General features: G+C 42.0%; 1 protein-coding gene across 15 annotated transcripts in view; it reads left to right on the top strand.

Moving 5' to 3' along the window:
- Positions 1-22,897, top strand: part of mbnl2 (muscleblind-like splicing regulator 2) — a 52,974-nt gene that overhangs the window by 1,000 nt on the left and 29,077 nt on the right. For 12 of the 15 annotated variants that reach the window (XM_087836719.1, XM_035913967.2, XM_035913966.2 and 9 more), the window contains exons 1-2: positions 2,365-2,689; positions 9,159-10,071. In XM_087836719.1, the coding sequence (XP_087692845.1) occupies positions 9,898-10,071 (174 nt within the window). In that variant the 5' untranslated portion in view covers positions 2,365-2,689; positions 9,159-9,897. Of the gene's footprint in view, positions 1-2,364; positions 2,690-2,980; positions 3,117-9,158; positions 10,072-22,897 lie in introns of those variants that run through there. The other 3 variants (XM_087836716.1, XM_087836718.1, XM_087836717.1) reach the window with 3 other exon arrangements.

Below are 22,897 nucleotides of genomic sequence, written 5' to 3'. Positions count from 1 at the left end.
CGTGGTTATTAAAGCTCAAGTAAGACATGACATTCAACAGCACAGTGTAATTGGTGGAAAATGAGCTTTGTATAATAAGGAATGTAACATTTGCTCAATAATGTTGAAAAGGATAAAACAAATGTTAGATTAGTTTCCAGAAAGTATGAGTTCAGTGAGAATGAAATATACTTGAATGGCTTTGTTGGTGTGTATTTTATTTTTAAAAAAGCCCTGGTTGACCCTTGCATCCATTAAGCTCTTCTATATTTTAATGCAGACTCTGCATTTGACAGACTTATCAGAATGGGCTTCAAATGGAAGGAAGCACAACTCTTTCCTGCTTGATATTTGATTACAGCTAATAATAGAAAAGGACAGCTGCCTTTTCATTGATCTGTCTTCACTGCCCTATTTCTGAGCCCTTTTTTCTCTCTCTCTCTCTCTCTGTCGCATGTAACTAACAGAAAAAACACAGACAGTGTTCTGTGCTGAGGGAGAGTATTTCAAACACAGTCTTAACCCATTACTGTTTTCATTTTCTGCTATTAGCCATTGTTTCAGATTATTCCCCTATTATATTTGAATATGAAGCTGCTTTGGGCCGCAGAATCCTAAATCTGGTTGTGTGTGAGTGAGCCAAGCTGTTTGGGGTCAAACAGGACAGGGATAATAAGAGGGGAGGGGATACCATGCGGGAAGGAAGTAGCTCGGCTTGTTTGGCTGCCAGGCTTTTGTTTGTTTTCCTGTCGGACAAATCTATTTAGGAGGTAGGCTATCTGAGGTCTGCCAGTGGAAATTAGCAGTGAGCATGGCTTGTTATGCAGTTATTGACAGTTATTCAGTGAGGGTTATTGAGAAGTTGGCTGCAGGCAAATTAGAGATTGATAAGCTTCATTCATCCGTGGAAGTTGCTTTTTGCTTTTTACATTCAATATTCAGGTCATGGCTAATGTTCACCATCTAGGATCATTAAAATGATCGCTTGGTATTGTGTACACGGTAGTAGTGAGACTACTTTCACTGATGGTGTAAGGTGCCACTTTTTCTTTCAACAAAGGATGACATTGCCCCGCCTCCCAGCCCGTGCCTCATGCAGCGGCAGAGCGCTTGTCTGTGTCATTTACCTACAGGTGCCCTGATCCCTAAGATGACGTCAGTGTTCGGCATCATTTGCTGAAGTAGACACTTTTTCATGCCGAATGGGATTAATCACCCCGAGTCTCTATCTTCTCACAACATTTTGACAAATGTTTCGCTTGTGGAGCATCAAATGTCAAAGCCTAATCACACAGCTGATAGGTTTGTTTCTTGTGGAACTGTAAAGAATTTTTATCCTCATTGATGTCAACGAAACACCCAGGCTGCCGCGTCATCCACAACCTTTGTATGTGAGGGAGAGAGAGAGGGAGAGAGAGAGGGAGAGACGGATGGACGGCAAGCGAAAGAGAGAGAGAGAGAGACAGACAGTACAGCTGTTCTATTGAATCTGGATCGAAAAGTCATGAAGCTGGATCTCTGACTCATCAGTTCTGTGACGCTCCAGTTTCACGGCTCATATGATGCCAGCCAGCATGTCATCAGCTGGGTGGAAGGGACCTTCCAATACCAGCCGCCGTCATGTTATTTTTCCCCTTTCCCTTTTCTCGAAGCTAATTCTGATGCAATAACAATAACAGAAATGTTCACTACTGTGTAATTTTCCAGTCGAGCGAACTCAGGAATTGGATTGAAATAGAGCTTGAAAGATAGCTTATAGAAATGTAGAAAAACATGCAGGTAGGGATGAAGAGAGAAGGTGGGGCGGGGGATAGAATTAGGTGATTAAGAGCAGAGGAGAGAGTTGTCTGACTGTCTGGTTGATGTCGCAAATGAGTTCAGAGGACAGATGCTGATGGGAGGTAGAGGAGAGAGGGGGAGAGGGAAGAAATGTAGTGATCGTGTTACCTGGGGTGATGATGGCGATGGACGTGATATTCAGCATGGATCTGCAGCTACACTTTAATTACTGCTGTTTTGTATTTCAAATACATCAAACATGTATATTTATCTATATTCTATTAAATGCAGTTCAGTTAATGATGATTTGATTTTGAATATTATCACCAGAATAGACAAGAAATAAATATTGTGATAGTTGGTTAAGCAGGGTGTGAAATTGGGGAAATACCTTTTCAGATCAGCATTCAGGGGTCGTTATACTGTAAAGCAGTTTTCACCCCATCACTTAGTCTGTGCTCTTCCAATGGAGAGACACAGATTTGCAGTAGCTGCTGTTTCATTGGCTGAACATGGTAAGGGGCAGGTCTTTGCCACAGGCTGGTGGGCAGGAAGGGGCTGGCTTTAGGGGTGTTGGAGGGGTTGGCTGGAAGTGTTTCAGCCAGATAGTTGGAGTAGACACTCTTTGCTTCCTGCCTGCCTGCTTGCCCGCCTGCCTGCCTGCCTGCCTCGCTCGCTTGCTCGGCAGCTTGGGAAAGAGAGAGAGAGAGATACTGATAGAAAAATCCCTGTCTAGGCATGGACCTCCGGCAGAAGCATTCAAGAGCTCGCGAGGAATGACAGCAGAACACATGGTCATTAACTCCTGTCGCTGAGGCTGAGGGGTGAGCTGCGCTGTAGCTCCGCGTCACAGAAGCACCGGGAGCGTCCTGCGTTTGGGACAGCAGACAGACAGACAGACACAGAGCTACGGGACCCCCGGTGAAAGGAGGTGGGAAAGAGCCGACAGATTGGCTGGCTTTTTTCCTTTTTCTTTTCAGGAGTTTTGCTGCAGTGCGCTGCATACCAGTCTGGGTGGGGAGGGACCAGAGGGAATGTTTTATCTGTGTGAGAGAAAAGAGTGTAATGCTTAAAAACAAGGAAAAGGGAAGAAAATACAGACAGAGTGGGATAAATGCGTAGGAGCACTGGGAGCTTGCAGCCACGCAGCAACTGTCCTCATTGCAGTTTCCAGCCCCGTTAATGGACTTTCTCTTTTTCAGCTCCTGCGGGAGAGGCATTATCACAGCGGTTGACTTGCCCCTTCCTCAGTACAAATGTCAAGAGCTCCTTTTTTGCCACATGGGCTGTATATTTTTCACTGCCTCGAGAAAAACGTTCCTGTTGTGTGGCATCTGTCCTGTCGCTGTTCACTTTGTGTAAGTTTTTCCTCGTGACTCTTGCGCAAATTTCCCAAGGCAAAGGTTGTTTGTTAAGAGCACGGGCCGGTGTTGTGACACAAATAGCCGATGGCTCAAATGAGCTGGAAGTTCGCAGTTCTAATAAGGCACAGATCATAATTAACCTCTGAGTGAGATGGGGCACGGTTGACGTGTCTTCAGCTTACCGCTGTCTGTCTACATTTAGCCTTGCAATAGACACTCGGCCGGTGGCAGCCAAGCAGTGGACATTACTGCCTGCATGGAAAAGGCTAGAGTGGTGTCATGCGTCTGGCTGTAGATCAAGGGGAAGTGGGTGTTTTCTAAAATGGAACATCAGTCCAGCCCTTCCTGATGAGAAAATAATGGGGTCTTAATCTCAGACATGTCCTTACTGCAAGACTTTGTCAGTTAGAAATCCCCGTTCTCTGACACTAATGTAAATTCTACCTCGAGCTAATATTAAAAGGATTTAGTGCTTGGTAGATTTTACAGACATCCTCTGCATAACAGAGCTTTTTCAACTGATCTGTGATACAAGGGCAAGTTTGCTGAATCATTGAGCTCTTATGTTTTCAAGTGCTCAAGTAAGATTTTAACTTGGCTCCATTTGCAGTAGGTGCACTTTGTGTTGGTTTCACTAAATGGAGTGGGACTGGACGTCCTGTTAATCATCATATTTATCTCAACAGCAGTGTTCATCTCCAGCTGCCAGCTGCACTATAATTAGTTGACTTGCCTGAGTCCTTGTAGCTAACTAGGTAGAGGACAGGTTCACTTCAACACGAAAACAAATCCATTTACTGAGTGCAGGGGTCAAGATCGATCAAATCTACTGAAACTTTCTCCTGTCTGTTTTCAATTAAGTGGTTATAAAAACATAGAAAATACATCCAGTTATGAAAGGGATCACAGATAACAAGTAGCCAGTCCCATACCATGAGCAGGGCTATTCAGGTCATTCTGGTTTAGCTAAGGCTATTATGATATGGGACACACCTATCTGCTGACTCTGTGAAATGCTTCTTGTGTTGCCTCCGAACAGTAGCTTAGTCCGGGTATAGCCTCTGCTGAGCCCATCCTTATTGCTAATGGTATTTGATGATATTGAACTGAAGGATCCATAGCTTATGCCAAAGACAATTTCATAAGCATCAGAGCCTCCAGGGTATTAAATACGAATTAGGCTACAGGGTCTAGCCCTGCTCTTGATCCCCACTGGAAGATGCAAAGGAAGATTTTGCAAAAGGGAACGTTACGGTGATGTCATACTTGATGTCTCGGTTTGGTTTTTTAGGAAAAGAGAACATTTTGATAAAGCCTTAACTAAAAGCCTCACTCGTTTTCCATTACTCACTGGAAACTGAACATTTTCCTATTTCCCCTCTACAATGAGGCCCTCTCTACACAGCCTTGAAAAACATTGACCACTTGTTCCTCTTGGCCATGCAAATGGCCATACAATTGCAGTTTGCCAGCACAAAATGGTAATAAATGGAAATTCAGCCACTCAGGCTCCCTGCTCATACGCTCATCTGTCACAGCCATTTGTATTTTGACTTTATTTTGGTAGCAACACCTTGCTGATGCCATGGAAAACGTTTCCACAAAGCTTATGACCAGTAGGAACCAGGTAGCTTATCATTTCACCTAAACAAATACATGCAGTTAAAGATAAATTGCCCAGCACAGCCGGTGTGCACAGATACCAGAATAATGGGTTACATACGTGATAATCAGAGGTCAAGCCCATGACTTTCATTCGAGACATCCCAGTCCCTCTGACTCTCGTTCAATTAACCAGACTGACCAAGATAATGCTTCAGCCAGCTGGCCTTGGTAAGCATCAGTAATCCATAAAGTCTAGTACTGTGGTGCTTTTCTTTACATCTCTATCCTGCTTTATCAGGTCACCCTGTCTGACCACTGTTTGGACAAAGAGGAGACAAAGTCTTCTTTCAACATCGCAAAAAAAATTACAGAACAAAAAAATTCCTAACATATACACTAATGTGCATGTGTATGAGTTTATTAGTTTGAGTGTCATTTAAAATGCTGCCTTTCTGGAACAGGACAGTGGACTTTAGCCACCAAGCATCAGCTATAAAAATAATGGCTAATCGATTTCATTACAGTAACATTGAAATAGAATATATTTCTGTGTTGTTGGAGCCACGTTATTATACTAGTCCTTCACAGAGAGGCTTCATTTCTGCAGAACAAAAGCCGCGGTGCATTTTTCTGCCCCAGAAAGGCCACAGATCTGCAGAAGCAATGCCTGGTTCAGCCATGAGGATCTGCAGAATGGCTCATTTCTAATGCAAATTTTACCTTGAAATGGCATTAAAAGGATTTAGTGTTTAGTAGTGATCCTATGCAGAAAAGCAGTAGTGAGAACATGCTGTGTGGCTCTTCCTACCTGCTGACCATCTGCCCTTCCGTCCTTTCATATCATTGGCATTGTCCTCAAAGCGTGACTACTGAGCTCAGTGTAAACTAAGTCATGCTGCATGTTGATGTAATGCATGAGCAGAAGCTAAGGCAGTTTTAAATACGTCAGAGTCACATTGTTAAGGATTGTCAAAGTAGCCTAAATTTACACTGTGTGCACCGCCTCTGACTTCAGCTACAGTTTTCAATAGTAGTTATTCCAAAGCAATTTATTTCTGCTGTGCTTGAGTTTCTCATGCTCTTAGGATCGGGTTTAATTATGTGACACAGATAAGAGATTCACCCCCCATGGTAACAGTTTACTTCCTAGCAGGGGCTTTGGTATGTTTTAGGGATATAAGAGTGTTCTCAGTTGACACCGCTAAAGAGTGTCTAGCTAGCATTTATGGCTACATCACTTTACAGTTAGATATCCCATCTCTTAAAAGGTTGCATTAACGAAGCATATGTAGCGTCTGTTTAAAAATACTACTAGGGCTACTTTTATTGATTATTTCCTTTATTAAGTTATATATTATTCATTTTTATGTGTCTACTAAACATTTGGCATATAAATGAATGACTAAACCTCTGTAAGTGCAACTCAGCAATTTGCTGCCATCTTAGCAACCCCTCCAGATAAAAGGGCAGTTATTTTGCCGTTTCTGTCTAGAGCCTGACCAATATAGGATTTTTAAGAGCAATACTAATATTTGGTGATGTTAAAATCTAATCTAAATGGTTTATTTCTTGTGTTTTTTTCTTTCAGAAACAAGAAACATAAACTGTTTTTCCCTAACATTTGTTATGTGTAGGTAATTATGTGTGCTGCCATCAGGGATGTAGCAGACTGCCCTCTTGTGGACAAATTATGCAAAGCAATAATTTGAAACATGGTTGAAGGGTGTTTCTGCTATCTCTTCCTTACTTTTCAAATTTTAATTTATTGTCCGTTATAAATGCAGATACCGTTATAATACTGTTAAATAGCTGATATCAACAGATATATTGGCCCCACGGACTCTAATCCCCCCCCCCCCACACACACACACACAGAGGGAGGGAATATGTAATCAGTTCAGTGTCCACAGTGTTCAAGATATCATGTGTTAATTTTGTGTGATGGTATATACCAATAACAGCTTGAGCTGATTTAATTTAGTTTAAAAATCGGGTCAAGGTCAAGGTCACACCGTTGAGGGGGAGTTCTCTGAGTGCTCTTGTTACGAGCTTAATCTTGATGGAAAACCCGATTAAATTTCTATTTGTAGATGAGCCAAATACTCTTACCTAAATTTTTACCAATATAGCACGTCGATATATCTGCCACAACATAGTTAAAACTATCGTAAACAGTCTAATCTGTGCATATATCAATGCAACAACACAATATCTTTTGAGGTTTGGCTGTTCATTGGCTCTTTGGAAGCAGGGTGGAACCTGCATGTCTTTGTTATTACCAAATGCTTCTTAGTCAGGATGTTGAGCATCGTGTCACCATATATTATTAAGATATTTACTTTACTTTTTCTATTCTGTTTTTTGTTTGTTTTTTTGACAGCAGTAATACTACATAAACATACAGTTCTATACAATATCAGAACAGATTTTTCTTTGTTTTTCTTTATGTTCTGTTTTTCCTTCATTTTAGTCTTATTACCACCCACGTAAGTCTCCTTTTGATCTCTAGTCCTCACCATTCTTTTTGAATATCTTTCTTGGCAAACATTGTTTGAATGTTGCCTGTTGAGACACCTCAGAGTGTTCAGATGACCCTGACCAAGCATTATCCACTCTGTCAGGCTGTTTCTTTTCATCCAAACTTTGATTGCTGTAAACCCATGCTTTAAATAGAAAAATAGAAAATTGACTAGTGGTTGTGTTCCCCTACTATTTCAGCACAACTTGCTGCACCTTTCAAAGTAAGTCATTTCTCAGAGAAATGGCACTATCATCCCTTTACACTCTCTGACAAAGTAGGTTAGCTTGATCACACACTTCTTATGGCTCCTAAAAATAAGAAGGGATTAATTGTTAAAGGTCAAATCTGACATGATTCTTACCTGACTGTCTCTTTTGCAGTGATTGGCTCTTTCCCTGGGGTGATGATGTGAAATTAAATCCAACCTTGGAGAGTGAAGCCTGGGCGTCAGTACGATCAGGCGAGGAAGCTGCTGATCTCATTTCACATGATCAGCTCTGAAGTGGGACAATTAGATTAGCTAGACAAAGGCTGGTGGGTAATTTCAAGGGAAGCATAAAAAAAAATCTGCCCTCCTATATGTCTGAAATAAACAACAAAAAAATCAATTATCTTATAGAAAAATGGGCTTCTCCATTTGGACTTTTAGATTTAATTTTTATTTTGGATGTCAAACTGAAGAATTTAGTAGATTCCAGGAAGAAAGGATAAGTGCATCTTACTTCAGACCTCTGTCTTGTAACAAGAGATTAAAAAAAATACTGTGCTGAATCTGCCAGTAGCATACACCTGTATGACAGCTGCTTCCCTGTCAGGGACACTTTTTAAGGATTTCTCGTTCAGTAAACCCTGCGAACACGGGTGTACAGTTCCCCACAAACCTTCATTAACAAGTGTAGCCTTTCATATGCCATGTGAGATTGGTCAAGATGTTTTCCAGTGGGGTAATCTGTTAACCAGAACTCTATATATTGTTACAGTCCTTCTCTTTCTTCTCCCTCAGTCTGTGTCCTCAGCCCCTTTCCCGCCTGCATTTAGCAGAAAAATATTTCCAGATGTGCCAACGAAAGAGCTCCTTGCGCAGTAGCTCCGTAATGGATTTCATATGCTCAAACTAAAGGTCACTTCCTCATATTGTTGCTCTACCAATTGTCCCCCCTCAGTCCCTAGACAACAGCCAAACACAGGGACCAGCGTCTTTGCAGGATGAGACAGGCAGCACAGATGCACAGACGCACGTCTCCCCCCAATGAATGTAAATTGACAGGCTGCCGTCAATGAGCCAGTACCTAATTTGGATGGTGGGAGACCAGTGAATATTGCCGGACACTGGTCAGCGTCATAATCGTGTCTGGCACTGGCATATGCATCTGTCTCGGTCCCTCTCCGGCTGCTGGACGACTGCCCGGAATAGTGCTGCTCTGCGCGGTTTTCTATTGGCTGAACTCGTCCCTCCGTGCATGGCTCTACAGGGCGGGTTGGACCCCGGGGCTTTTTTCTATCTCTGCTCTGACTCTGCGTTCTTGTCCACTGTCTCATAGCACAGAGGCTTTTGCCATTCCCCACTTTGTATGCAATATGTTGGAAAGCCACTGGGCTTGCAGTCACCCCGTACAAAGGCGGACAGCAGCGACTGTGGGACTTAGACTCAAATGGCTTCTGAATAACCTTTTAACTGCCTTTTTTTCTGGTTTATCAGGCTTGTCCCCTTTGGAGCTAGCACTCCTCTGGGGCAGTACACACACAAATTCAGATTGACACGCATAAAACAAACACCGTTAACGCCTGCTGAAGCCTGTTAGATAAATTGTTTCCCGTCATAATTAGCGAGCCATTTTCTCACTGTGAAAATAGCCTCACTCTGTTTGTCTCTTGTTTCTACTTTTCTCTCTTTTACTTCTCCCTTTTAGATCACTGACAGAAAGTGCCTTGTGAGACAGCATCCCTACTTGAAGATCGCTGAGCGTTTCTGAAGAACTCCAGATTTTTTTTTTTTGCCCTCTGCGATCGTGACGCCACACGGCTCGGCTGTGAGGATCGCTGACCCTTGATTTGTCCTCACCTGTGATCTGTGTGAAGGAAAAGTAAAGAGCTGCTGGAGCTGCTGCATAGCTGGCCAACGTGCCAAAGCTCAGAGAGAGGGTAACAATAAAAAGCCACAAACATTGTATTATCCTGAACTGTGCCATTGTACCTCAAAATAACCCTGATATCCACCCCTTGCAAAGATATCATCACTCACGCAGAGGACATTTTGGGGACACGGGTACATCGACTAAAGCTTTTCTCTGAGCATGCCCCCTCTGCCTTTCCAGACGTTCGCACCTGAGACTTACTGATTGATAAACAACTAGCTGTTTGACTGAGAAACTCCACAATAGCGCAATAGTGTAGTCCCATGTTCAGGTCACAGAGACTTTGCCAGTCCATTACCTCCACGTTCCTGTCTGCAAGGACAAGCCTGATCCACTGACCTGAAGCAGATCATTTATAGCTACACGTTCTGCCGCTTCTTAGTTCTTTTGTTTTTTGGGGATATTTTTGTTTTTGCTTCTTTATTTTAACTGGAGTGCTCCTCTTCAGAGGATAACCTCCACATTAAACCTAGTGGCTCTGCTGCAACCCGGCTCTACAGCCAGCGCTGTTGACATGGCTCTAAACATTGCCTCCATACGGGACACAAAATGGCTGACCCTGGAAGTGTGCCGGCAGTTTCAACGCGGGACTTGTTCACGCAGCGATGAAGAATGCAAATTTGCCCACCCACCCAAAAGCTGCCAGGTGGAGAATGGGAGAGTGATCGCCTGCTTTGACTCGTTAAAGGTAAGGACCGCAGTTTTCTGTTCATGACGTCTAGAATTTGAGCTGCTTGATTTGTTGTCTGTCAATCCCAGGCATACAGAAGGGATTACTGTTAGTTTATATCTGCCGTGTGATATAAAACACATTTGTGTACTTGGATTACATCTCTGCAGAAGCAGTATAATACCTGACACAAAATGTTACAGCTTTGTCAATGGTCAGCGTGTTGTAGGTTGTGCGCTCAGCGCGTCATGTCATGTCCCCACGCTGCGCTGCTGTTAGCCGACCAGTCTGACCTGTGAAGTGAAAAGGCCACAGAGGTTTTGTCATGTGTGTGCAATTCGTTTTCTTTTTTTTTTCATGGGAAGTTCTTCTAATATTACTGTGCCTTGTCCATCATGAGTACTTGTGGGTGAGCATCTGATCGCCTTGAGTCACTCCAGGGCTTCTATTCCTGGATTCATGTCAGCTGTCACATGCAACCAACAAACACCAGTCAGTGCTTGTTTTGTCATATTGGTTCACACAGATCCAAGAAGAGGCATTACTTACATCAAAATGCGGATAATCTGCTTTTGTCAGCCTGAATACATGGATTGAATATGTGCGGCATTACATTGTACCACGTTTTGTTCAGGGAAAATCCACTAGAAGCTTCAAAGCCACGTTGAAGTGTTTATCCCTTTAATAAGGCTTGTAGTTTATTTGATTGTTCCCTCCCCCTTATCAAAAGTTAAATTGTTTTAATTTGTACGTTTGAAACAGATTTTACTGCACAGTTTCATAGTAGTAAAACATCACTTAAATTAGCTCAACACCAGACACTTTAAAGCCAACCCAGTCGTAACAAGGTCGATTCACACATGCCCCCCTCATGCTGCAAATAAGATCCGAGAGCACCCTTATTATTTTCAGGCTGTGCAGGGAAAAAAAGAACTGAAAAACAGATGTGACAATGATAAATAGCCAAAGAAACTAGAGCAGAACACTAGAACTGTAAGGAGTTTGTCTTTGTTTTAGGTATAAACTGTAGCTGCATTTCACATTTAGAACAGCCTAATGTGTGGTGAGTGCATTTCACATTTTCTAAGGCTTTATATGAGGCCCGTGCCAAAAGCGGTTCTACTAGATTGGTACGTTTCTCTGAATGTTAAAAATGTGAAATAATGGTAGAGGACATTTTTGAATCTTGATCGCAACCTTCATGAAACACATTGCAAAATGTGTAAAAAGTCAGTTTCATTCCAAAGTTGCTCATGGTCTTTATTTATTTGACACTGTAAAGAAACAAGCTGCTTTCATGTTGCTACAAGCTCCTTCCTTGGCTAAGTTATTGCTAACAGTCAGCCACTGAGTGACATTCTTTCCCAGCTGCCAGATCTTCTGAGCTCTTATGCCGTGATTGTTTAATGAGCAAACAGCTGACTCTAATCAGAACTGATTTGTTGTTGCACCAAGTAAGGTTAAGCCTGATATGGAATCCCTGCAATCGCTATGATTTCCTTAATAACTCCAAGTTGGCATTCTTGGCTGAAGGGGAACTAAAATGACCTGAGTAGTCAACCTCATACTATGTTTAGTTTAGACTGTGCTCTGTGACATTTTTTTGTGTAAACACTGTCTTTGAGGCAGTCATCTGGCAATTCATTCTTCAGCTGTGGCTTAAGCTGTAGAATAAAAGAAAAGCCTATGTGTACAATGTGCACTCAGGATTTCTGGATGTCAAAGCCTCAAGTTATGCTGTAAACCCTGTTCTCAGTTATCATTATTGACATACTTTAAAAATGCCTTTATGTTATCACTTCTGTCATAACACACAGTCTTGATGGTAGTTTCTACCCAGAACATTTTCAGGTATGGACTACAAGCATCCTTGATTGATTCCCATTTGTTTCCTTAAGGGATTTCTGACCACGGCGACCTGACTTCCTCTTCTTTCTTTCTTTCTTTCTTTGTGGTCTGACCAAAGGCCATCTACAAGTAAGCCTTTTTTTCCTTAACAGCAAAACCTCCTGACAGTTACTGAGACAGTTTCTGAAGCTGCCTAAATATATGGGGAGATACCCATTACTTTTACATTAGTAGTGAATGGGTCCTAAGGATTGCGTGCATAAAATCATGTAAACAAAAACTCGAAAAGTTTGGTAAATTTGCCCCAGATAAGGTGAAATTATCTTATCTTTGTGTTTTGTATACAAAACACAAATTTTTTAAAAAAAAATTAAAATCTAAGGGTCATGACACAGGATAAGAGTTTTTTGCTGGTATCTCTCCCCTACATGGGCTTTTTTCCCTTCCATAATTGTCTTGCATTATACTGCAGTATTCTAGCAAAACAGTAGCATTTCTTACATTCACCGCCCGGACTTGTCTGGCAGCCTGTTAATCTACGATCTTCTGCTGTCATTGAAGACTGCCTCCTTAACCCAGCTTAACTCCTAATGCAACCAAAAAGGTAAATGTATAGACAAAGACACAAAATTTCACCCCTTCTAACCCTAATTTCCTCATCCAGGCCACTGACAGAAGGAGAATACAGTATTCTCTGTACTTTTTAACTCCAACTCACCCCCCACTCTCGCAAAGACTTTCCTCGTGACAAGAGAATGAATGCTTTATTATGCATTAGGAAGTGTGTTTCAGTCCATTGCAGGCTGATTTTCACCCCCATTATGCCCGTATCATCTTCCTGGGTCTTCTCATCCGATAGGGTTATCATGCCAGGGTTGGGTGCTGCCAGGCATGACTTGGCCAACGATCAGAACGGTCTTTCTCATAAACACGTAAATGGTAGTGCTTGAGAAAGGAGCAGAGAAGGAGGTGTAGCACTGCTGCTGCGCTTGTCAAGCAGCAGTAGGCAAACATTCCAAGGAATGGTCGTTGTTTTGAGTTTCTAAAAACACTTCTGTGACCACAGCGGCTCTGCACCATCATAGTTTTATCTTAAACTTTTCAGCTCTCTGCCAAAATAAAAGCATTTGCTTTTTATTTTATTTTGGATGAACGCTTATGCCCTAATTTTCTTACTGATATTTTACTTTGGGCTGCACAGCATTTTTTAAAAAAATCTAATGACTTGGGGCATGGTGATATGTAAATTGCAGGTATCTCTGACTTGTTTTAGTCATTTTTTTTTCATAATGCAGCTTGTAAAAGGTGCAATTCAATTAAAACATGATGCAGCAGGACTGCTTAAAGAAGGTGGAAAGTTATACCTCGCAGAATTGGCGGACAAAAAAAAAAAGGGCGTTGTAGTTCTGCTGGATATAAATTGCATTTGAAAGCATAATTCACTTATTGCTGTTGTGTGGGGATCCGTCTTTATCCAAGAGACCCGAAGAACAGCGTGGCTTTTTAGATTTCCAATAATAAGAAACTCCAGCAAGCAGTGAAGATCATGGGTTTTACGGCAAATGCACGTCTACGTTAGAGGGGGATTTTCGTAGTGTGGTCAAACAGTCGCTCGTGCATGTTTCTTTTATCTGAAATATCTGGTTTTGCATTTTCTGTTAGAGAGTTTTGCATGGGTTAAATAATGGTGAGGGATCACTCCTTTCTCGTTTACTTCCTGCTTTCTCAATCATAACGCTTGCAGCACCCTCACACGGTGCTGCTCTCAGCATTTCTATGGTGGAATTTCTAGGGGATTATTTTTGTCCCCTGCTTTACTCTGTGGGTTTTAGAAACAGCCCTTCTATGCTACATTTATCATCTCTCAAAATAGGAGAAGCTTCTTCATCCCTGTCCAGCTAAAGCTGAACTAACATTTAGTCGGTGTGCATGAGAGGGGTTATAAAGTATCATTCGTTTCAATTGAGACCTGACAGGAACGTTTGGGAGTGGTGACCTCGCAGTGGGAACTTTTCAGATATGTCAACTGTTTTTTCAACCACATATCAGATTTCCAACATGGCTATGGAGCCCATTATAGCCCAGCTCTGCTCCCATAACTGTCCAAATAGTTTTAGTATGTTTGTTCTCTTGCTTTGCGATAGTCACAATTTCGTTGTACATGTAGAATAAGAATAAAAGGCTATTCTATATGTTAGTGGCGTTAACAATCTTGTCTATGTTTTATCTTCTGAATTAGGAAAATGACATTCAAATGAAACAAGTTCAGACAGGTTTGGTGGCTGCCAGACAGAACATGACATTTAAATGTCATATATGAATACAAGTTGTTGTATGTCAGCAGCAAATTACCTGCATACAGCTAGCTTATTTTAAACTAAATAAATACGGAGATATAGTTCTATCAGTAAGTCAAAACAAGAACGTTAAGTCTGTGCTGTCATCTGAACCTTGATTTGTCTTAATCTGTTTACATAATTTCTTCCGTTGCAACTTTGACATCATTCGAGCTAAACATGATAGAAAACCGAGAGCGGCAGCTCTGTGTCTCCAGTAGTTTCAGAGATGTGTTGTGGTTGAAGCCATTTCCTTTAAGCTCTTTGATAATTGTTGCACCGTGACCATGGAAACCATCATTGTGGTGGTGGTGGTGGTGGTAGAGATGAGTGGAAGAGAGGGCTTGGGCAGTAAATGAGTGAGAATTCCTACCTTAATGGAGTAAATGCAATCATGCCGGTCATGTGATGATGTCACATTGACTGTGCAACCATTAAACATCAGCCTTTCGTCAGTGGTTAGGTTTGATTATATTTGACATGCCTGGATGGGGTTTTTTTTTCGTTCTAAGTTAAAGCATAAGACACATATGTATAATAATCAGCTATGTTTCCAATGCTGCAGAAAATTAACAGCCATTTTAGAGTTTCACTGGTGCCTTTGCAGACCTTGAAGCCTTTACAAAACAGACTGAATGCCTGACAGCACGGTCTGTTTAGATTTCCTCCCCCACACTTTTTTGCACCAGTAGCATTTTACCAGGTGACCACCACGCCTGAATGAGCTTCCGTAGTCTGAGAGTTGGGGCTGGGGCTGGGGCTGGGGGTGGGGGGGTAGCTTGCTGCATCTGAGCGCGATCATGTTTCGTCAAGTTGCAGTCGTCAAAAAGAAAGCAGTGAAGCAGGACAAACAATAGGAGCTACTACTTTCAGGTGTGCAGTGTTTTCTCATTTGTATCACAAGCTCGCCACAGTCCCCATGGGGATGAAGCGCCCTGGTTTCCCTCACTTAGTAAGAACACCTTAATCCGGACTGTGCTTTAAAAGAGCATGCTCCACTGTAAGTGTGTTATCGGAGGGCGTGGGACGGCTGAAACAAGTAAATAAAGAAGCGAGGGAACATGGGAAGAACGGAAGGTGTTCATATTTGAACGGTTAAGAGAATAAAAATACAAGAGTAAAACTGTGAAGGTGGGACTATAAGGTTGTTTCCTGTCTGTAAACGACAGATCTCACCAGGTAGGGAAGTAGAGCAAAAACTTAAGCCACTTATCAAAAACTCTTATTAGGATTCAAGAGAAGTGTGCCTACTACCTTGACTTAATTTCTTACTCCAGATAAACCTTTCAAGACAGAAAGCAGACATTGAAACATAAACACTAATGCAGCCCAAAGACCTCTTTTTAAGTTTAATGGATCTGTAACTTAACCATAGCTTCCCCCCTCTGAGCTCAGTACATTTGAATTTTTGTGGGAAGCTTCAGTGAACATGAACTTTCTGCCCGTGGCCTCAGTTTGCTTCTCCTCTCTTGTTTTAAAAGATGGGCTCGGCTACATTCCTCAGTGTAATCCTCCAGAACTGGGCCACACCCTGGGCAGAGCAAACATGTGGAGGGGAATGTACGCCGCGCAGCAGGAGTTGGTGTCCCCCCAGGGTCATTCACCCAGACACAATGAGGCACTGACTTGAGCCTAATGTGGGCCTGCAGTGGATGCGGCATGCTTTTGATGAGCCCCTAGGAGACCCCACACTGCTACCGTTCCTTAAACAGGCCTCCTCATAGGCAGACAAATGCATGCACACACACTGTCTTGCCAGTGCAAACCATGCCAAATTTCATTTGATCCATGTGATTTCACCCCCTCCACAGCCCCAGTCTATCTGAAAACATCTACAAAGGTATAGAGATAAGAGTCAGGGAGAGGGAAGTCTGATCAGATCTCTGTTTCCTACTCAGGTCTAGTTAGTCAGTTTGGTCACTCTGTGTGCTGGAAATGTTTAAAAGAAGAACCACAAAAACATTTGTTTATGCATGTGAAAGCATATTACCCACCATTAAACCCCAGTGATAGATCACTGTTATAGTGGGATTTGTAAGGAGTCCTTGAGCAGTGTAGAAAATTGTGTTTTACACCTGGTCACATTTATAGGTCATATGTTGATCATTGAGACTGTGTGTTATAATTTGGTTGATAGTTTACATCCTGTAGAAGTTCAAATGTTGTCTTCGTTATATTGTTATATTACATGGGGATCCATTGATGTTAAACAGTCAGTATTAGTTGTTATCGGCGTTGTTACCTGATATCGGCATAACAACATGACATGTACTGACATCTCTACTTGTTGTGTTACAAAAGGTTTGTGCTGAATAAGATAATCTGATCAAGACGCTTTTATAATTAGTATTATGAAGGAGCATGGCATAGCAATAAAAACATCTGGAGCAGCCAAAATGCTTCCATGTCTTTTAAATTTCATGTTATTCTGACATGTTTCATGTTTTTTTAGCTGAAATAAAATTTCAGGTTAAAATTTCACACTACTGCTGTTGATCAGCAAAGTCAACACATAAGAGTACACGCCGATATTTTAACTGGGCCACCGCTTTGACCCACATTTGTGTTGGTCAGTGTGCTTCAACGTTGTTGTTTGTGTGAGTCTGCCATTTGTAGCTGAAAAACTCCACAATATCAGCTCCACATTTCTCGTTTGCTGCTCTGAGAAATCAGAGCTCAATTGCTGGGATACTGTTGGTGCTGTTGGTTCCAAATCTTGTGCTCTAGCAACAGGATTTTTTGGTGAAAATGTTTCCTTTCCATGTGGGCAGCCAACCTAAAAATAAAACAAGGAGCCAAATGAAAACCATCGGACAATATTTCATGCAATTTTGTGTGGAAATTATGGGTTTTCAGACGTCAGACAGATGAGAATAAGCAGTATTTACTTTTGTTAAAGTAAATGTCAGGAAAAACTGTGTTATTTTATCAAAAATACACCAAGGCGGTTCTCGTTTATATCGCTCCAATCAGTCCTATAATGAGGCTTGATAAACATGTCCAGTATTCAGCACTCTCTGCTTCCCATTCTGCTAATGTGCAGCCTTTGTTATATCACCTAATGGGGTTGTAGTTTTGATCTTGGACTCTATAATGTCTTCTCTTTAAAAAAAGCAAAAAAAGATGTATGGCATTACTGTTGTTTAATGTCAGATTGAATAGTAGGTGTTCTTCATCCAATGAGCTGCCTGCAACATGATGGAAAGACTGAGCACTGAAAATCTGCCCATCTGCTGTACCAGTGTCTCACCTGGTCTCAGTCCACCCACTACCTCTGAGTCATCCTCTTTTTCCATCTCTCTCAGCTGCCCACAGTGCTGATAAAGTATTCCATTTTCTGCATTATTTTTTTTTCTGCCTGTGGAAAAAAAATGGTAACTTAAATCAGTGCTGCAGAGTCAATGCCATCCTCACATTTGATGATTTCAAAGCCAGCTGGACTCAAACTCCCTTACTGCTGCAGTAGTTGTTGCTGTTGTGAGCACCTCTGCAGTAAAGCAAAAGGCAGATCTATGCCAGAGTGAGGCAGGAGGCATGCTGTGCGGTTGACCTTTAGTATCAGCCCCATTAATTATTGATACGTAGTTTCATCATCACTGAGAGACAGACTCAGGTTTTCTAAGGGTAGCACATATTTACCTGCTTTATTCACTGGAACCTAACCTTAGATTAAAAATGCACTGTATATCATGCTTGAAAAAAAAAATCATTATCTTCAGCCTTCTGTGTTGTTCTCCTCCCTTTGGAAGGGCAAGCGATGCATAGTGGTAGCCGCAGTATGATCACTGTATTGCCAGTGTACTGAAGCATATGGCGTTGGCTGTAGCCCATTTTAAACACTGAAATTAATCGTTTCACTGGGAATGTGTTTACTGCTTCCTCGGGGTTCTTTAATTCTCTGGTGATAAGGAAATGGACAAGCTTACAGAGGCACAGAGTTCAAGATGCTTCCACCCAACCACCCTCAGTTTGTAGGCAGACGCACCTTGGGAGCTGCAAACAGTTAGACAGACAGGCCCAGCTGTCTCCTAGGGGCCAGTCTTTATAATGAGACAAAGATCTCCTTAATTGGCTCCATCTAATGAGGCAACATAAAGGCAATCTTTAAGGGACCTCTTCTTTTTTTCTTTTTTTTTTTTGGTTTAAATGACTGTTGGGCTGTGTCAGAGGCAGTTGTAAACCAGTCCTACCATGACATCCCAATTCCTTGTGGAGACTTGTCATTGCTGCGAACTTCAAAAGCCTACATGTCGGTATGTCACTGTAAAAAAGTCGTTTTGCTAATAAAGTAAGCACCAAAAGCGACACTGACAGTGATTGACACTGGGCTTGCATATGAAAAAGAGAAGTGACAATGGAGTGTGCCCTGTGTGAACTCCATTTAAGAAGTGTTCTGACTCATCTCCTATTCAGGCTCATTGAGTGGCAGTGACGGACTGCGCAGTAAAAGTGGAATCTGCCATAATTACTTGTCGAAGCCTTCCAATGCGCGCTGCTGCGCTGCAGATACTGATGAGCTAAATGGAGCCCCCCATTTTGAGAAATGGCACTTAAAAAGTTGGTGCTTTGTACTGGCACACATAATAAAGAGACAGTCACTTGTCTTATTTTGAGTTAGCATATGGACTGAATTAGGCTGATGAGATCATGCGGGGTTGTGCCTTTGTCTGAAATGGCTGATCGCCCAAACCAGTATGCTGTTGCAGTCAGTGGCACAAGGTTGAGCAGACTATTAATTCAAGGCCAGTCTAGTTTTTTTCTCGAGCATCAAGCTTAATAGGCCAGGCTAAAGTAGCTCTATGATGGAGTAATTTGATAGAGCCTGTCTAGATGAAAGTCTTGGCGTCAGTGTAAATGGCTCCTGTATTAGTGAATGAAAGGCTTAAACTGAGCCTGTTACGCTCCACGTTTTTAATTGCTGGGCTCTACTACAGTAGCTTTGCATGGTTCACGGTTCATAATCATCCTTATGTATCTTTTACCAGCTTCTTAGTTCAGTCACTGTCTAAACAACCTCCCTTTAAGCCAGCTATCTTCTGATTGGCTGCCCCTCACACACAGATCGTCTGAAGCCTGAGCTTTTGGCTCACAGGTGTTACCTTTACATATGCAAAGTCATTTTCTGAATCTCCATCATTGTAAAATATGGCAGAATAATAGGAAAAGCACAGTAGGCCCCCTTTATAGCTTTGTAATTAGAAGGAAAGCTAAGAAAACATAGTCATACTCAGGTTACTCAGATCCAGTACTGGTTCTCAAATGATGCTTTGTCGACGCTTCTTTTCTTGGCTTGGCTATGAACTCCCACAGCAACAATAAACTGATGTTTGTTAATAAAGGATGAGCCGTGTTTACTTCCACCTGTGTCCTATTTATGTAGTTTTGGATATCATTCCTAACGGCACTCAAAGCACAAAGTACACACAGAGTGTTAAGTTTGACCTGTGGGAATGGTGCAATATCACTACGCAGAATAGGAATGGCAACTTTTGTGTTTCCTTTGATGCACTAAAACATATTTGGCAGCATGCATCCTTCTGTTCTATTTAAAACCCAAGCTAGAGGTATTATTTGTATTTGTATCACTCTCTTGCCTCCTTTCCCCTACCACAGAGGGTGGCCATACCATAAAGGTCAACTTTAGGTCATAGCAGCATTTCTGTTCCTGTGGGTGGGTGGTTGTGTGTTTTGGCCAACAAGGAGTTGTGGGGGGAGGCTTGAAAAGTTCATGGACGAAAGTGAGATGGCCAATTTCACACCCAGCAGATGCCTGCTCCAGTGACCCACAGCGACAGGTGGGAGACACTAATTGGCAGAGCGCACCCTCGCAGAGTTGGCTCAATCCACGGTGGGTGAGGGAATGAAGGTGGGGACAGAGGAGGGTGAGAGTGAAAGAGTAGTGGTGACAGTGGTGAGCATAAATTGGCACTGCAAATTGTCGAAAAACGCGTGGTAGGAAGAGTGTCAGGTTTAACAGCCGCACGGCTCAGGTGCACACCGCCTGTGATTCATGCCCAAAAAAAGCACATTTTGCATTTGATAAATAAACTGTTGCCGCTCTCTAATGTGGTCCTGTTTGCATTTCCATAGTGCCACTGAATTCAGTTTGCTTTCACTTCCTTTTGGACCTGTTTTCTCCAAGGGAAGCTTTGACTTCCCTTGGAGAAAACAGGAAAAGGGCAAGGTGATGACATAAGTGAATAGCGTGATCAATGTGTTTGCCTCGTTCGGACGATTTTAAGATAAAACACACCCTGCAGCTCAAAGGCTGAGTCACTGTACCGTGGTTTATTGATCTTATTTCTTTGACCAAAGGGCAGCTATTACTTTAACCAGGTATGAGCACTTCTTCTACTCTGTCTTCCTCAGTGTTCTCAAACTTATGAGGACTGTTTGTATCATCTCCATATGGGATTAGAGCCTCCACAGCCCACAGGAGAGAGAAGAGGCCTCAGTGGCCTCATCACCAAGGCCAACAAACAACCTAGTGATGTTGCTCTTATTCACCTTTGGTTGTGTATAGAACAAAAACACAAAAACAACAGACACTTTCAAACCTTAAATTATCACTACATGTACATCTAGATTCCACAGTAGTAAATATATAAAATCAGACTTTTGGAAAGCGTGACACAGATATCCAAGTTAGTTGCTGATATAGCTACGCACAATTTATTTCAACATGCTTGTGTGGGTACTTCTTTTGCACTGCAACAGAAATAGTGTACAAGATGTCATAGACTGGAAACTTTGCCCAGTGGAGTGGAAAACAATATGCTACTGAGCCATAAAAAGGACTTAAAAACAATCATTTAGCTGGTTAAAAATCTTGGACTTTACTACATTAAATGAGTGCTCTAGTGCCCAGGATCTAATTTGGTGTTTTAGCAAGGTACTGTATTAACTGGGGCACTTGCAAACAACTCTACAGCTTTCTGAATTCTGTCTGAAAAACAGAATTGACAAGGAGGTATTTTCATTTAAAACAAAGTCAGTGGTGCGTAGTGAGTACTTTTTGCCTGCGGTGCAGGCGAGACTTCTGGCAATAGATAATGCTTCCAGTACCGCTCTAATATGCGGGCCTTTTTGTTTCGCAGCCACTCCCAAGCTATGTTTTCTGCTGGTATCGCCACCCTTTACCATGGGTTCCTTTCATTAAGAGCATCAGTTTTATCATCGACCTAGCCAAAGAAAACTCTGGTTTTACTATTTGCCCTTCTGGTTCTTCTTCCGAAGAATTTTTAAAAAGCAATGGCTTCTACGTGAGCACATACACGCCCAATGTACATGAGCAATATTGTGTTGTGTTTTTTTACACATATAGATGGATCTAGAAAGTGTATTAAAATGCTTGCATGAACAGATACTGTTTCTATCTAACTCCCTTTTATAATTTCATCTCTTGATTTATCATCACGCAATGTTTAGGTTAGGCCGAAACACAGAGTGTGGTTTGTCTTGCTTACCATGTATTTATTAAACATAAATAACTTTCCGACATATGGAGAGTTTGATCAAAGATACAAGATTATACTCAATAACTGAATTATTAGTTTGATTGTAAAATTAATTCTTGAGTAAAAGAAACTGTCTGGTTTCTTTGTAGGTTGAATCATAAACCTGCACTTTGCAACTTTTTTTGTCAGCAACCAAAGCTTTAATCTCCAAACAGGAGAGTAAGCAACCATCCAGCGTTTCTGCCCCTATCTGCTGAGTGTGTTAGAAAGAGGCTTTGATGAATAGATCTCCTCTCTCCCCTCCATCTCATTATCCTCCTTTATCTGTTTTATGGATTTACACAACTCCTCAACATGTTCTGACATGCGGTCGATAGTGTCAGCAGAGAAAGAAGATGTAGGCTAGCCTTTTTTTTTCATGTTCCCACATTATTTTATTTATTTCATTAGCAGTTGTAGCTGATTTGTGCTATTTTTGCACCACTGTGGAGTAGTTTTTGCCTTTGATCGCTAGAGAATGATTGAAATTGTATCTGTCAACAAATGTAAAATTAGGAAATTTTAAAAAAGAGCCTACCGGTTTTCTGCTATTTCCTCTTGGGGATGTGGCACAGTTCTTTTCAAACTAGGCCATGAACATCATATAACCTATTTCTATGATGTCTTTCACCGATATGGCTAGTTGAAGTTAGCTGTAGGACTGCCCTCATATCATTGCAGAGCTGACAGGATGAGCATAGGGAAATGACAGCTTGTTGAAAGCAGGTTAATGCCTCCGTCTTCTAGCTGTGACTCACTTATCAACAGACTGAGAGGTGGCAATGTCATAGCTGAGCCTTTCTTTAGGATAGTATATAGTTTTAGACGTGTATGGGAAAGTGAGACAGCTGCTTCACTTCAAACACGCTGTATGATTGTGCCCAAGTGTTTATGTCAGCTTCCTCGCCAATCTCCCTCTATGTGTTGCATTGATACTTGTTTACGTTTTTGTGCGTACAGAGTAAATGAGCTCTGCGGGGTGGGTTTCATGTCTCAGCAGGTCACAGATGATCAGATTAACTGAAGCAAGGCTTCAGCCTCCAGCTGGATTAGCAGCGGGAACCGGGGCTTTGCAGGTGCCTCGCAACGGTGCCACTGCAGCCGCACTTTGAACGTTGCCTCCTCAAAAGACGGTTACAATACTCACACTCGTATCCAACATAG

The sequence above is a fragment of the Neolamprologus brichardi genome, chromosome 23, assembly GCF_056152115.1.
Source record: "Neolamprologus brichardi isolate AB-2024 chromosome 23, ASM5615211v1, whole genome shotgun sequence".
NCBI lineage: Eukaryota > Metazoa > Chordata > Actinopteri > Cichliformes > Cichlidae > Neolamprologus > Neolamprologus brichardi.
The sequence above is the reverse complement of the archived record's forward strand: the minus strand, read 5'-3'. Positions and strand labels throughout refer to the sequence as shown.